This window comes from Vipera berus (genome assembly GCF_964194415.1).
Source record: "Vipera berus genome assembly, chromosome: 2".
Classification (NCBI taxonomy): Eukaryota; Metazoa; Chordata; class Lepidosauria; order Squamata; family Viperidae; genus Vipera; species Vipera berus.
Genome location: NC_138203.1, coordinates 163,664,951 through 163,681,452, shown reverse-complemented (window position 1 = coordinate 163,681,452; position 16,502 = coordinate 163,664,951). Strand labels below are relative to the sequence as shown.

The window sequence follows — 16,502 nt, the reverse complement described above, 5'->3', positions numbered from 1 at the left end:
AAGAAAAAGAATTGCACATAAAAGATAGCAATGGTACGCTTTGCCTGAACTTGTGTTTGCAGCCAGCACCAATAGATGGTGTCATGACAAAGGCATTTTTTTCTCCTTGTAAAACCATGGGAGGCTATTCGACATACTTACGTTAAGGAGGAAGACACGTGGCACATGGTGTCTCCAAATTAGCTGTCTCCAACTGTTTGCTTAAAGTAGAGATTGGTTATCTTTTAGATCTTTGATGAATAGCTGAGTGGGTGAAATACACCAGTATTGAGGTTAAAGCCTTCTATTTCAATAGCTGAAGTGCAGGTAATTTACAGGTGGAACAAATTATATATGCTAGATGGGAAGTTAGGGCAGATCTTCCAAGAAATGTAAGAGAAACTAAATGGTCACCTCTTTGGCTTTAAGGGAACATGTCTTTGAATGTGGAGACACTGCCCTTGACCTTCCCAGAAAAGCCTTGTTAGAAGATGGAGTCTTGGGGGCTTGGTTAGTTTGCTTGGTTAGCAAAGAGCCCTTATAAAGCTCAGTGGGTTAGGACGCTGAGCTTGTCGATCAGAAGGTCGACAGTTTGGTGGGTCGAATCCCGAGTGCCACGTAACAGAGTGAGGGCCTGTTACTCGTCCCAGCTTCTGCCAACCTAGCAGTTCGAAAGCACGTAAAAATGCAAGTAGAAAAATAGGGACCACTCTGGTGGGAAGGTAACAGCGTTCCATGCGCCTTTGGCGTCTAGTCATGCCGGCCACATGACCACAGAGACATTCTCGGACAAGTGCTGGCTCTTCGGCTTTGAAACGGAGATGAGCACCGGCCCCTAGAGTTGGAAACGACTAGCACGCATGTGCGGGGGAACCTTTACCTTTACCTTTAAAAGGCAGAAGCTGGTCAGTTTGGGGGCATTTGATATATGCCCCTGTTCTCATATATGATCCTCTGTTATTAAAGCAAATATAACCAGCCTAAAAAGGAGTGACGCTTTGCGGTGACCCTTCAAATTATGATGATTACAAAGTCCTTTCTTCACAGGATTTGTCTTTTCCTTGTCGAAGAGGTCTCCATAATGAAAGCAGGCATTTAACAGCGCACTGGACCCATGCTAAGACAGCATGTTCATTTGGGGAGTGTTGAGTTACCATCTGCCAGGAACGTTCTGCTCCACTGTTTTACCTTTCCAGCACAAGGAAATCATATTCTCAGCTGCTCCTACGAGGCTATTGGTAAATGATTTCAGATTCTGCGGGGAAACTGCCCACCTGCGTCCTTCCTAACCAGAGGTTAAAGGATGGATTGGTACAAAGCCAAAGTTTCAGCTCTTCTTCCCTTATATGTGCTTCTTTCTGCAATAAGAACAAACGCCTGTTCTTAACTTTAAAGCAGATAATAAAATTTCCGCGTGCCGAAAGAAAGGTAAGATTGGCAACAGGGTAAATAAATCACGGACCATTTTCCGGGGGCAAGAATTTAAAAGCTGCCATAGATTACTGCTCACGGCCAAAAGAGAAGTGAATTTGGGTTTGTGGCTGTGTTCGTACATACAGATGAGCCTATTTCTAGGAAGTAGGGGGGAGGGGGAAAGGATGATCTACCCCATCCCTAGAGGAAGACTTGCAGGCAAGCAGCAATCTGGGAGTAAAAAAATGCCTTGTCTCAGCAGCTTGGCCACTCCCCAGATGACCCATCCATAACACAAAATGTTGAGATGGATTTGGACACATCTGTAACAATTGCAACTGCAAGATCTGACAACTAATAGCCTCATGGGGAAGGGAGACTCTTCCCGCCCTGTTAAGCATCAGAGGAATCTCTCCTTGGCATTCTTCCTGAGGCTGGAAGAAGAGATGCTAGATGGAAAGAGAACCACTGGAGAACTAGTGACCTCATCACCCATGATGGCCACTGAAATCCTGCAGAAGGAAGGATGCTCATCAACCAAATCAGGAATGTTCATTATTCATAGTTGATATTAGTATAATAGGAAATGCAACAATGCAGTAGAATTTAAGCATGATAGGGAGGGACCCTGCCCCTTAATAGTGTCGTATAACAACAACAGTGAGCTGGGTTTTAATAATAACAACCAACCAAACCTAACAGGCAACTGTTTGCAAACTGAAAGTAAAATACATTAATTGTAAACGGAGAAGCAGGATAATTTCCAGTTCTAAAAACATGAATCAAGGCAAGGGCAGAAGACTAGTATCATCTCGGAGCTCAACCTATTCATGTTTGCTATTGTTTTAAGCAAGAATATGGTCAATAAGAATACATTCCGAAACATACCTTATTGTTAGGGATGTTTCTTCTTCTTCTGGGTCTAGATCAAACTTTAAACTGCCAGAATGAAGGCACCTTCTTGGCTTTGTTGTTGACCAAAAATAAGTCATTATCAGTACATGTTTCTGGTAGTAGCTGACATACCAGCAGATGGGCTGGGCTCGATGTCTTTCCACCTTCACACAGAGTGTTGTTATCCGCTAAGAGGCTCCACTTGAGCATACTGGCATTTAGGCATTTCAGCTTTCAACCTATTCCGGGTCCTCCAAGTATTATAAAGGAGGTCAGATCCTTCAGCCATATCCTTTTTAATGTTATTTAATATTATTCCTTGCTTGGTAGTCTTCTTCCTCCATCTTTTAATTCAATTTTGTTCTTGTGTACCTTCAAGAATGTTTGTTTTTGCCATAAAGGTGTTTCTAGATCTGAGTCAGCAGGCTTCGGGCATATGTCCATTCAGAGGACGTCAAGGATCATTCTCTTGCTTAGCTCTCTCGGCATCTGCTGCTACTTCTCTCTTGATCTTAGGTGGGGCAATGCCAGTGAGAGGACATATTTTCTCAACTGGCATAGGTTTGAGACAAACTGTCCCTAAGCGTACTGAAGGGTGGTTGAACACAATCTAATGATCTAACTCAGGGCTTTTCAACCAGTGGTATGGGTACCACCTGTGGTACATTGGCACCTAGCAGGTGGTATGCAGCCATCCTAGAAAAGTGGTAGCGGGGCAGGGGAATGAGCTGAACCAGTGGCAGCACCTCACAAGCCTGAGGGAGAGATGGCTGCAGGGCTGTCAGCTCAGCGGAAGTGCCAGGATCAGCGCCAGGCTCCAGCTGGAGCTCGGTGGTGATCCTGGTGCTTCTGCTGAGCCCAGAAGAAGCGCTGATCAGCTGGAATGTTGCAGCATCTCCAGGGTCTTGTGATTTACATTCAAATGCTTGGCAACTGATTCATATTTATGATGGTCACAGTGTCCCAGGGTCATGTGAAGTGACCAAAACCTGATGCAACCACCTAGCAGATGGGGAGGGAATAAAAACCAAACACCCCCCACCCCACTGCCAATCCTCAACCAAAACCTCAGACAGGAGGAAGACACTGCCGTGTGGGCAGGCAGGTGTCTTGCTCGGCTGTGGCTTGGGGGGCACTTTTTTCAGTGCCATTGTAACTTCAAACAGTCACTAAGTGAACTGTTGTAAGTCGAGGACTACCTGTACTTCATCACTTTTTTACTTTTTTTTGGTCAAGTTTTTGACACCATGCTAGGTGACTGGTGGTACTTGGATGTTACCATATCCTAAAAGAGGTACAATGGGTGAAAAAGTTGAAAAGCCCTGATCTAACTAAACAATAAGGTATGTTTAGGAATGTACTGACAGCTTAAATTTGTGGAGTAATTGTTAAGCACTAAGGTAGGCAAAAGCACCAACAATATACAAATAGCAATAGCAATAAGCATTTAGACTTATATATCGCTTCAGAGTACTTTATAGTCCTCTCTAAGCAGTGTACAGAGTCAGCCTGTTGCCTCCAACAATCTGGCTCTTCATTTTACCAACTCCAGAAGGAATCGAACTGCCAAACTGCTGGCAATAGGGAGTCAGCAGAAGTAGCCTGCAGTACTGCATTCTAACCACTGCGCCATCATGGCAAACATTTATGTAATATAGAAACTAGGGGGGAAAAACTCTTTCAATTCCTTTTTTTTTAATTAAAATTTTTTACAATTTTTAAATACAATGAACTCCCTCCTCCCCCTCCCCTCTCCCCAACCCTCCCCTACCCTCCCCTCCCCTCCCCTCCCCCCTCCCCGACTTCCAAGAGCTGAATACAGGGTATAATGATACAAATATAAACTAAAATATGCTAACAACAAAAATAAAACATTAAGTTCTATAGGACTTTAACTCTCCATAATCATAATATTAATAAAGTAACAAATAACTAATCATACATCATAAAAATCCACTACTTATTCAAATGCTAAATGAAACTTTTTAGTCCCATATTTATTCTGAATATATTCAATCCATCTTCTCCATTCCACAATATATCTCTGTTGCGATTGGTCTTTCAAATATGCTGAAATCTTTGCCATTTCCGCCAAGTTGGAAACTTTCAAAGTCCACTCTTCTATAGTCGGCAATTCCTCCTTCTTCCAATATTGCGCAACTAAAAGTCTTGCCGCTGTAATTAGATGCAACATCAACTTAGTGTCTATAACAGTAGTATCTGTAATAATACCCAATAAAAACAATTGCGGTGAAAACTTTATCCTTTTCTTAAATATCTTTTGCATATTCCACCAAATTTTAATCCAAAAGGCTTTAACCTTTTTACAAGTCCACCATATATGAAAATATGTTGCATCCTCACAACCACACCTCCAACATTTGGGCTGGCAGTTTGGATACATACTTGCTAATTTTTTAGGGTCTAAGTGCCACCTATAAAACATTTTATAAAAATTCTCTCTTAAGTTTTGGGCCTGTGTAAATTTTACATTTCTAACCCAGATCTTTTCCCAAGTATCCATTGTTATCACTTCTTGAAAATTCTGGGCCCACTTTATCATACAATGTTTAACAAGTTCCGTTTCTGAATCAATTTCTATCAATGCATTATATATCCTTTTTATATGTGCTTGACCTTGATCTCTAATTTGTTTTACCAAATTTTCATCAGTCATCGAAAAGCCAGCCCTCTGGTCCTCTTTCCATCTTGCCTGTAATTACCCATACTGGAACCAAGTTTGTACAATCTTTTCTTCTTTTAAAATATTATATGGCTTTAATTGCCATACATTCCTTTCTAGACTTAAAATTTCCTTATATGTAGTCTCATCCTGTTTGAATCCTACATTTATATTTTCTATTGCATGTTTAGGTATTGCCCAAATTGGTATCTTATAATTTAACTTATGTCTATACTTTTTCCAAACTCGCAACAGAGCATACCTTAAAATATATATCTTAAACACATTATCCACCTTCTTATCATACAATAAATATGCATGCCAACCAAATAACAAATCATGACCCTCAAGGTTTAATAATCTCCCTTGTGTTAAATTAAACCAGTCACTTATCAATGACAAAGCAGCAGCCTCATAATGTAATTTAAAATTAGGCATTTTAAGACCACCTCTTTCACACGTATCTTGCATTATCTTAAATTTAACTCGTGGCTTTTTCCCTGCCCAGACAAATTTATTAATACCTTTTTGCCATTCCTCCAAATTTAAATCCTTTTTAAGTATAGGTATCATTTGAAACAAAAACAAAAATTTTGGCAAAACATTCATCTTCACTGCTGCAATTCTTCCCAATAAAGACATTTGTAATTTTTTCCAACTATCTAGTTCTTTTTGTATTTTTCCCCATAACATTTCATAATTATTTTTATATAACTTCACATTTGAGGCTGACAGATATATCCCCAAATATTTAATCTTTTTAACTATTTCAAATCCTGTTAGCTCTTCTAGAACAGCCTTTTGTGCTACAGTCATGTTCTTAGACAGTATTTTAGTTTTTTGTATATTTATCTTAAATCCAGAAACTTTCCCATATAACATTATTATCTCCATCAATTATACAACTGAATAATCCGGCTGAGTTACTGTAATAACCAGGTCGTCCGCAAACGCCCTCAATCTGTAATCCTGATCTCTTATTTGAATTCCCCTAATTTTATTTGAATCTCGTATTTTAATCAGTAATATTTCCAATGTTAAAACAAACAATAAAGGCGACAGCGGACACCCCTGTCTCGTACCCTTTTCAATATTGCATGATTCTGTCAGACTGTTATTTACTATTATACGAGCTGTTTGCTTCTGATATATTGCCCTAATAGGTTTTAAAAAGTTTCCCCAAATTCCATTTTCTCTAATACTTTCATTAAAAATTGCCAGTCCAATTGATCAAGCTTTTTCAGCATCCAAAAAAAAATGCTGCGGGGATCTGATTATTTCTTTCCAAGAATTCCAATAGATCTACAATATGTCTCACATTATTCTTCATTTGTCTACCACTTATAAATCCAGTTTGATCACTATGAATCACTTGCTGCATTACCTTCATTAATCTGTTGGCTAAAATTTTTGCAAATATCTTATAGTCAGTATTTAAAAGCGATATTGGTCTGTAGTTTTTGGCTTGGGTAGCATCCTGATCTTCCTTCGGGATCAACGAAATAAAGGCAGTTTTCCACGATGGAGGCACTCCTCCTCCCAATTGAATTGTCTTAAACAATTCTCTTAAGGGTTCCATCTTCTGTGGAAAGGGTTGTCTGGTGAAATATATTTGATGAGTCTGTTAGCAACATTCCTCTTTTTTAGATTCACAGTGCACATTTATAGAACAATCCTAACATGTTCTCCTATTGGCAGATGGTGATTCAAACAATGGCAATGGCAGCTACCACCTTTAAAGCCCCCCCACAACACACACAAAATACTGTGACATGGGGTCAGCTCAACTGTGGCCGGTAGCCAGGAGAACGTTTGGAATTACACCATAGCGCGGGGCTGGGCAACTATGACAACTTCTGAGCATGGCAGGCTCAGAATTCTGGAAGTTGAAGTCCACAAGTTGTAAACTTGCCAGAGTTACCCACCCCTGCCATAACACAATCACTCCTGAGCAGTAGAGCTTGCAGGCAGTAGGTGGTGCTGTATTCCTGTGACCTCCAGGAGATGTAAAGGAGGCAAGCCCATAATATGTTCCCTACCCTACCCAAAGCAAGGGAAGCTGCTCCTTCAGAAGTGTCTCCCTCACAGCCACCTCCAGCACGGCTGGGCTGAACTGAAATTAAAACAGCTCTTTCCCTCCTGACCTTGAAATCTGAAGAGCTTTCCTCTCTTCCCCCTCGGCCTCCCTCCCCACTTCTGTTTAGATATGCAAACACAACCCCTTGCGCTGATGACAAAAAGCAGCTTGAATTCCTGCGAAGGAAGGAAGAAGCTACAGGCAAACTGCTTTCAGAGTTACATCAGCAGTGCCTAGAGGAGGATAGCAATCCAGGACTCAACTTGCTTGTCCTTGATGACAAAGAATGGCTTAAGTTGCTAATTCAGGAACTGAGAAACAGATCCTGAAACCAACAATTATAAAGGGGCTTCCATGCAAAAAAAAAAAAAAGCAACCCCACTCTGGTGGAGCTCCTGGGCCCCACCTCCTCTCGCAGGACTGCCAAATCCCCCAGGAACACTTTAGAACAGCCCCCCCCCCCAACCTCCAGGCTGTAGCCCATTTGGAACTGGGCCATGGAAGTGGTGAGTGAGTGCACATATGCCCAAAAAGCTGGAGACCACTGCTTTAGAAAATAACGTTAGTGATGGCACCAAGAACACATTCATGTTATTTCTTGGCAATGACAGGGAAGTGGTTCATCATTCTTTTTTCCAATTCGTTCTCCTAGCTTGCAACTGTGGGATTTCCTGGTAGTCTCCCCTCCAGATGCTAATCAGGTCTTAGCCTGCTTAGCCTTTACAACAGGGGTGTCAAACTCGCAACGTCATGTGACGTGTCGCAATGTATCATGACTTTTTTTCCCACTGCCGGCAATGGGGTGGGCGCGGTTTCGCCATGACGCATCCGTCCCGTGGGGCGGCAGTTTGACAACCCTGCTTTACAAGGTCAGCCAATGCATGCTGCCATTTGTTATGATTTCTCATAGCTCTTTTATTTCTCGCAGGGAGAGCACCCCACCTGGCCAGCTTTCCTGTAGCGCAGTTGTTGAGATTTTTAAAAGCATCCAACCAGAAACGTGGATGTGGACAAGAGGGCAGGGCGTTAAAGCACCAATGGTTATCTGTTCTCCAAGCGATCTTCTAATCCACATTGATGGGGATGGCTGTGGGAAAAGGTCCTCAAGACCTAAGCAGCAACTGGAAAAAGTTGAAAACAACACTAGCATCGAAGAGGCTACCTCTGCTCCAACTTTGTTCCTGTTACAAGTGCAAAATGCAACTAATTCAGGTTTTCACACAGTATTTAGCCTAGGACAGAATCTAGAAGCAACACCTTTTGCATGCAGGAATAACAGGGCAGAGGCCAGACTGCCAAAACCTGCATTCCAATGTTCTCCCTTCAATTAGGTAGAAGATGCTGAAATTCACTGCAGAGTTGTTCACACTCTTGTTTTTGCCACTGTTCCAGTTCAGATGCAATTTAAGCTACTCTGTTTAGTTCTGCTTGAGTTCAATAAATGTGCAGCGATTGATCTGGGATGCAAAATATACTGGCTCACATAAGAGAATTAGGGTATAAATTCATTTGCAAAATGGGGCAAAGCAAGCCAAGGCTCTAAACTCATTGCAGCAAATTTCTGTTCCATAGCCTATATAGAAAGCAAGACAAAAATAATTTCTGTGTTCTTAATAAATACAAGATTTTATTCAAATTTATTTATACAATCAGAAACATGTGCAAATGAAAATGCCACTAAACCAATGTAAAAGAGGAAAAAGGCTTCATAAAGAATTACAGTGTGATTAACTTGAATTGATTGAATGAAACTAGAGTTACCAGCTTTCAACAAATTTAAAAGTTGCAATTTGTATATTGACTAGAACCCATCACAAAGCATAAGCTGGCCTTCAGTTTGACTCCAACTAAATACTGTACATCCCAGGCTGAAACTGAACTCATTAAAGAGGGAAAGTTGTGCTGTACAAATCCCAAATAACTGAGTTTCCCAGATGTACAATTTATTTTACAGCTCTTTCTAATTCCTGCAGAGACAGTTAAGTATACACATGCAAGTATTTTATTTCCTTCTGAAGTGGCAACTGGGAATTCTTCTGGTCCAAGTTGATTAGAGAATTTCAATAATGTTCCAGATTCTGTTCTGGTTGAGAAAAAAAAATATTCCTGGTTTTTGTTTCCCAGTGAAAGTAACTCCTGGGTCTGCTGTGGGCTATTCCCTTCCTTGGAACATAGGGATCGATCTGTCGAATTCAGCCTATAAGTATAGCCCTATTAGTCTGCCACTGGGATTTCAATCTTAAAAAATGTATGGAAACCAAGTAAAACACTCAAATTCTGACCTGCAGCATTCATGTCCAATTATACTGTATTGCAAAGCTTATTTATTTATCCATTTTTAATTTATTTAATTTATATGCTGATCATCTTTCTCAGAAAAGTGATTCTGGGTGGCTAAGAAAGCTGTTAGAAACTATTCTCAATACAACTTACCTACTGCTGCAGTTTGATGACAATAAATTGCATTTGTTCTGAAATGTCCATGTTATTTTTTTTAAAAAAAAATACAATTTCTGGACAAAGCACTGAATAACATTTTATAGCCTGGCCACCAGATTCCTTTCAGCAAGATTTGGAAAGATTCCTCTTCCAAAGGATAGACAATCCTGCCCATTTGGAAGCTCAGAAAGTCTTCCTTTTTTTTGGTCATCTGTTTATTTTTTAAAAAACGGGTGAAATTACCAGCACTTGACAATTCCATTTCCATGCAAAGTAACCGGCTGCCTTTGGCTGAAGCAGGGAGGTGTTGCAAATTATGCTGGTTTTGCTAGGGTTATGAAGGAGACAGCTGTGGTTTTTAACGAAGGCATTACTTAATATATCTGAAAACACCTCACACTTAACAACCTGTGTGAAGAGCTTGGTGGCTCATTCAGCACAAGGCCTACATTTCAAAGCAACAGGTGCCGAGAGCTCGGTGGAGCTTCTCTCTTACACGTGCATTATAACCATTTAAATAGATTTAAAAATAAGCAAGAAATACTTAACATCCCCCCCCCAAGTAGCTGCCTTTGCTCACCACTCCAGCTTGCATATTTTCACAAGGACAGGGGTAAGCAACCGTGGCTCTTTTATGACTCATGGACTTCAACTCCCAGAATTCCTGAGCCAGGCTCAGGAATTCTGGGAGTTGAAGTCCATGAGTCATAAAAGAGCCAAGGTTGCCTACCCCTGCCCTAGGACCTAGAACCAAGTGTCTCCTTTGGGACAGATGTAGCAAGAACAGCTCCACTGCCCTGCTATTTGATGAACAGCCAAATTAAAATGGTTGAAAATGTATACTGGTAATAATAGTGGGTATTGTCTTTTTAGCTTGGCCTTCCTTCCTCTTTCATTTTTAAACAGTTTGTTAGTTGTTTTCTTCTATACTGGTCTTGGACCTAAATAACTTTTGAACTGAACTCACTGACTGAAAGAATCCTCATGTTATTCAGATAGGTATTCATTGCATCACCTCAATATTTCAGGATGATCCTACCACTTGAAGTAAGGAGGGTTTTTTATTGTTATTATTTTAACTAGGAAACAGTTAAATCAACAGGAGTAAAACTGGAGAAGGACAGGGGGGGGGGGGAAGCGAGATGTAGGCTACTGGTTTGAAAGGAGAACACAATGGCTCTGAAAGTCATAGCTTTTTTTCTCTGACCACCAAAGTCCTCCCCAGAGAAGTTCTTAATGAAGCTAAATGCCTCAAAGCCTCGGTATTGTTGGGATACCGAGAAGAACTTTTTCCACTTTGTTTTATTTGAGAGGTTTAAATCAAGCAGACCACCTTGTGTGAGGTGTGATTTTTGCATAATTTACATTCACAGTGAAGCTGTTGATTCTCACTTTCCTAATGGCAAACATTTCAGGTGTATATGGAGAAAAACTAAAGCCTTTTTAAATACAGTGACCAAGGTTTTCACACAGGCTGAAATGTTTCCTTTGGGAACTCCAAAGTTTGTATTTTTATTGTTTTTGGCCAGCTATACTCCAGGTGATCATCGTGGCTTTACATAAAGCCAGTGAGTGGCGCATTTTGGTTAAAGCAGTTATCTGCATGCATAGGTCTGTGGGTGCACTGGGGCAAAGGAGCAAGGTTGACCCTGCCCCTTTACCTACCATCAGGGTTGCTGGTTGTGGATTCATTTTCTAAAGCAGTCCTGGGTCACTGTTGACCCTGATTTGCCAGGCCTAGCCTCTTTCTCCATTTTGTTCCAAACTACAAAGCAACTCCATAGTCTGATCAACCCGCTTCCTGGTATGACGCACATCAAAATCCAGCTCTGGTCACAAAGCAGGAGATTCTTCTATTCTGTATCATGTCTGTTCTCCTCCCATAACCAGCTTCGTTTTTGGATCAGAAGAAAAACCCCTTTTTTTCTTTCCTTTTTTGCTTGCCAGGCCTCAACTGTGCCCACCGCTTTGAGGTCCTTACGTAGCTGGGATACGATCCTGAAACAGTCACTTCCGGAAAGTAAAGACCTCTCGTGTTTTAAGTCCCCTTCTGCAATCATTTCCTGACTTGGGAGATGGCTCATCCACCGTGCCTCCATATGGGCAGCTCTCAGAGTCAGGGTGATTTCCAGTACATTCCACGGTGGGGATATAGCCGCTGTCCCACATGCCTGTTCCACAGAGTTTGCACAGGTCATGCAGACTGCAGGGGATCCGGGGTAGCAGGCGGAACTGATAGAGCAAACTCCTAGCCTGGAAGAGAGACAGCAGGAGATGTTTAGGTCCACTGAAGACAGCTATCTGGAATAGCCGAGCTTGTCTAAACCATGCCTATTGTTAACTCATAATCAAGGCTGATCACACATAGACACCCCAAAAACCTTCCCACGTTGAGCACAATGTTGTGTGCGCTCCTTTAAAGTCCATAAATTTCTTCCCAGAAGTTTTCATTTGAACCCTGGACATTGATTTACCTTCCTGAGTATGAGCTCCCCATTCATGTGCATGGCGAGGTTCCCAAAGTGTAGCAGCATCTGGTCCGTAGCCAGTTGCTGTTCAATGACATCATCCCCGTAGATCACCACAATAGCCACACAGATGAAGAGATGGAAATAGTCTGTCTGCAGCAAAAGTAACCAGGAAGACAGTTAGTACCAACAACGCTTTGAAGAGATTTCTTGGGCTAAGAGAAAGCACCAAGAAATGGCAACATAATAAAAAGCAATTTATGGTGCTCATGAATTATATGACAAGATGGAAGGGCAACATTATTGCTTGTCCACCATTCAAAATAATATATGACATAGAACAAAAGAAAGCACTTCATGTAATGCAGAACTTGTGGGTGTTATGGTTTGTGTTTCAGACTATGAAGACAGTAGATTAATCCAGAGCTCTCATTTGCATTTCAGATTTTTTTTCTCCCGCCCAATGAGGACAGATTATTTTCTTTAAGGAAATACAGGGGGGAAAACCACAGGAAAACAAATGTTTTAGAAAACTGGTTTTGGAATCTGCAATCTCCAGCACAGGCACCATTGGAAGATTGGCACTGCTTCCATCAGAAATAGTGAGTGGCTGCTATATAGTCCAAGAATTGTTAACCTCTAGAGTCTAGGATGCCCAAAGCAAAGGATGAGTACAACATTAGCTCAGATCTCGGGACGGTGTGAAGCAAGGCTTACGCACTGGCTTTCTTTAAGCTGCTGCCTTCTTGCTTTCTGGGGTTCGAGGGAGATGATGTCCAATCAGGTGAAGGACACCAGTAGAGCAAGTCTGCTCACCCACTAACCTGAGCCCCACTGAATTCAAAGGAATCTTTAGCTGAGAAGGCAGGTACCCAGTTGTGCTGGAGACTGCATTAGGAAAGATCAGAGCTGAAAGACAGTCAGCAATGACTAAGGGAAACTGAAGACTGCCATTCTGTCACACTGCTAACAACGAATAGGATGTTATACATGTCCACCCTGCTTTGACTGCAGATTCTCTGAAATATTTCTGCAGCCACAATTAGTAGGAAACATGAAGTTTGCAATGCTGCCCCCTGCTGTCAGCTGCAGGAGTCAACACCAGATGTCTCCAGAGCAGGAATAGGCAACTACAGCTCCGTGGACTTCAATTCCCAGAATTCCTAAGCCAGCTGGGAATTGAAGGCCACAGGTCATACAGGGGCCCTAGTTGCCCACCCCGACTCCAGAGGCAACCCACCCATTTCACAATAGCCAAGCAATTGGAATGAGCTTCCAAAGGGATTTCTAGAGAGTGCTATCAAAAGTATCGCAAATCTTAATTGAATGAGAGCTAAGAAAAAAGAAGCCAAAACTGGTAAATCAAGCGATAAAGCCTGGTGCCCGAGATAAGTAAAAAAAAATTAACAATGTACCTGAATAGAATGCAAATGTGATTGCATGTTTATTAGATTTTTTTTAAATCCTGCCTTTATTACTATATAAATAACTTAAGGTGCAGAACATACATAATATTCCTTCCTCCTCCTATCTCCCCCAAAACAACAGCTCTTTGAGGTGGGTTGGGCTGAGAGAAAATGAGTGGCCCAACCGGCTTTAACGGCTAAGGCGGGACTAGAACTCACTGTCTCCTGAGAAATATTATTATTATTATTATTATTATTATTATTATTATTATTATTATTATTATTGTTGTTGTTGTTGTTGTTGTTGTTGTTGTTATTATTATTATTATTATTATTATTATTATTATTATTATTATTATTATTATTATTATTATTATTATTATTAAATTGATGCAAGATTTTGTACATGTAACAGTCAGGTTTGTTTAAATGCCAGCAATCTTTAGCGCTTGTCCCATACTTAAGCACTTTGGCATTTAACATGATATGCTTTATTAATGTATAATCGAAGCTCTGATCTTTCCCTTCTGAATTAGGTTTGGCTGCAGGATTCAGTTTGTCTTCTGTAACACGTTATTCCCACAGAAGTCTAGATCAGGCAGCTAAGAGGCAGCGAAGCCGGAGCCAAGAAGAGCCACCTTCCTGGCTGCCGCTCTATGCTAATTTGAGGCAAGCTTGCTCCAGGCATTTTCTCCCCCCTTCACCCCTCCCTCCCTGGACCACCACCAGAGAGCAACTATTTGGCAGAGAGAAATGAGAGTTAGCAGCATATGGTGAACCGTGGTTTGGTGGCAGCCTCCATTTACAGGAGAAGACCAGGCCCGACACAAACCATACGGTTGTTTTCCTGCTGTTGGGACCTGGGGCTAACCTCACAAGAGGCGCTGTGGAGGTAGGTTAGGCCTGGTGCTGTCCCTCTCCCTCCCTCTCTCTCTCTCTCTCTGGAGAGAGCTTGCACAGAGCAGGCATCAAGGTTGAGGCTTGGGAGAGGGCATGGCAGCCAAACTGCGGCTGCAACTGCACAGCGGGGAGAAGGCCTGTCAGGTTGATGGGTAGCCACAGCAACAAGAGGGCCCAGAAGCTTCAAAATGAATCATCAAGAGGGAAATTTACATCTGTTTGTGTAATGTCAGAGGAGACAAAGGGGGCAAGGGACATGGAAGGGAAGGCCAGGAGATTACTCAGAGGAGATCAGAAAGCAGTTCAGCTTATCCCCATCAAGACTGGGACAGAGAGCTGGAAAGCAGGGACTGCAATGGGCAGCAGTTCCTGGGGGGGGGGGGGAAATGCGGGGCCCAGAGCAAGCTGCTCCCAGGCCTCACCTGGTAATGAGCCCAGCAAGCTTCCCACATGCGCAGGGCTTCAGCTTCCGGAAATTCTCGTTTAAAGCAGAGGAGGATCCAGCGGTGACAAAAAAGCACCTGAAGGCCATCCTCCCCAAGGGAAGACAGGTGCTGGTAAAAGCGTATGTGCATCAACCGCAGCAGTTCTCGCAGGTACATCTGCAAAGAGAAAAATGGTGCTCGGCTCAGCCACAGCCAGGGAAGAAGAGAAAGAGGGAAAGCCACAGTTTGCACCTTCTGGTTTGCCTACATTCCCTCTTCACACCCTCCTGAGTCAATAGAAGCTCACAAGCCTCCCAGAGCTGACTGCACCAGTTGGTGGACCCACAAATCCAGAAAACAACATGCCAACAACAAGAATGCTGGATCTGGGCAAGAAGCCTTGGGAGCTGCCAGGAAATGGCTATTTCTGCCTTGCCAGGGCCTCTTACGGGCACAACCTTCCCGTTTCTGCTTCTCTGACAGAACGCCTCACAACCCTTCCGTTTCTCTTGTGGGATACACAGGGTCTTTGGCAGCCCCAGGTGTGGATTCCAGATTCTTTGCAAATGACAGGGAAGGGAAGGGAAAGGAGAGGAAACAGAGAAGGCCCTCAGCTCCAAGCCTCACCAGTTGCTTCTCCATATCCTCATCCCGAGGGGAGCTGATAAAGATCGTGTTCTGCATCAAACCAACAAAGCACCAGAACGTATCCGATTCATCCAGAACCTCAGCAAGGATGGGGGCCACGAGGTCAGACATTCCCTGGGAATAGCCAATGGCCGGGTTGTACACTGCATAGTTCAGCAAGATCCGCCTAAGAAGAGGACAATTTTTTAAAAAATAAAGTGAGGTTAGGGATGAGGGAAGTCAGAGAGTTCTGTTCTTCCCTTGCCAAGGAACCATTGGCCAGAAGCTTCTTTTAAAACAAAGGAAAATGGGGAGAAAAGGACCACTGTGACACAGAAAGTACATAACTTCCAGGAGAACAGGAAACCCTGAGCTATTTAGAGGCCTGAGACAAAGCATTCTCTCTCTGCTTTAATCCCCCACCTGCAGTATTTCATTTATTTGTACCAGGCATAACATTCACATCTTCCAGGTTGCTGTGAATGCCTCTATGTTAACTGGCCTACAGCAACCTTAATTCCCAGCCAGCATATGTTTGGAACCTGCCAGCTGCGAATTTGGACACATGAGGCCATATCTTTAAGGCCCCAGAATGTGAAAGGCGGTTTAAAAAGACATGGCACGTGAAACATTTGAAACTGCTTTACACTGAGTATGATTAGCCACTTCAAGTGAAAAAGCCTATGACTTTCTCAGTTCCCCTGGAAATCCCCTAGAGGATTGTGTCCAAGCAGGAATGAATTTGGATTTACCAATTAGGTGCACACTTTGATATTACTTGGTCAAAATGATCACCTCATAGTCTCCACGTTGGGGTTGTTCTCTCCTCGGAAAAACTGGTTACTACGGTCAGTCCTCACCACGTCTTTATCAACGGTGAACTGCACATTCCTCCAGAAGGCCTTCTGCTCATCTGGTGCTAGGGAGAGCCTGAGGAACACCGGAGTTATTGCACACCTATGCTAGAGCATTGCAGTGTGACAGATTTGGTTGGAAAGAGATGCTTTGGAACGCTTGGGAGTGCATATCCAGCAATTGTGTCTTTTAGGCTGCTGCAAAGGGCTTCCAATGCAGCTATGCAATCCTAGAAACTTCTCGAATGAGCTGCAAATGGGGGCTATGGTTGCCTTCCAAAGCCGTCTCTTCCCGATACAAAGCACCTCACAGCTGTAATGTGTACTACTAGGACAC

The 16,502-nt window shown here is 42.5% G+C and overlaps 1 protein-coding gene across 6 annotated transcripts in view; it reads right to left on the bottom strand.

Moving 5' to 3' along the window:
* Positions 1 to 8,661: 8,661 nt before the first annotated feature.
* The window catches only part of TBC1D16 (TBC1 domain family member 16), an 84,182-nt gene continuing 76,341 nt past the window's right edge, over positions 8,662 to 16,502 (bottom strand). For 5 of the 6 annotated variants that reach the window (XM_081319923.1, XM_081319922.1, XM_081319924.1 and 2 more), the window contains 5 exons: positions 16,107 to 16,241; positions 15,312 to 15,498; positions 14,682 to 14,861; positions 11,960 to 12,106; positions 8,662 to 11,738 (listed from right to left, as the gene is read on the bottom strand). In XM_081319923.1, coding sequence (XP_081176049.1) covers positions 11,493 to 11,738; positions 11,960 to 12,106; positions 14,682 to 14,861; positions 15,312 to 15,498; positions 16,107 to 16,241 — 895 coding nt within the window. In that variant the 3' untranslated portion in view covers positions 8,662 to 11,492. The remainder of the gene's footprint in view (positions 11,739 to 11,959; positions 12,107 to 14,681; positions 14,862 to 15,311; positions 15,499 to 16,106; positions 16,242 to 16,502) is intronic. The other variant, XR_014025406.1, reaches the window with a different exon arrangement.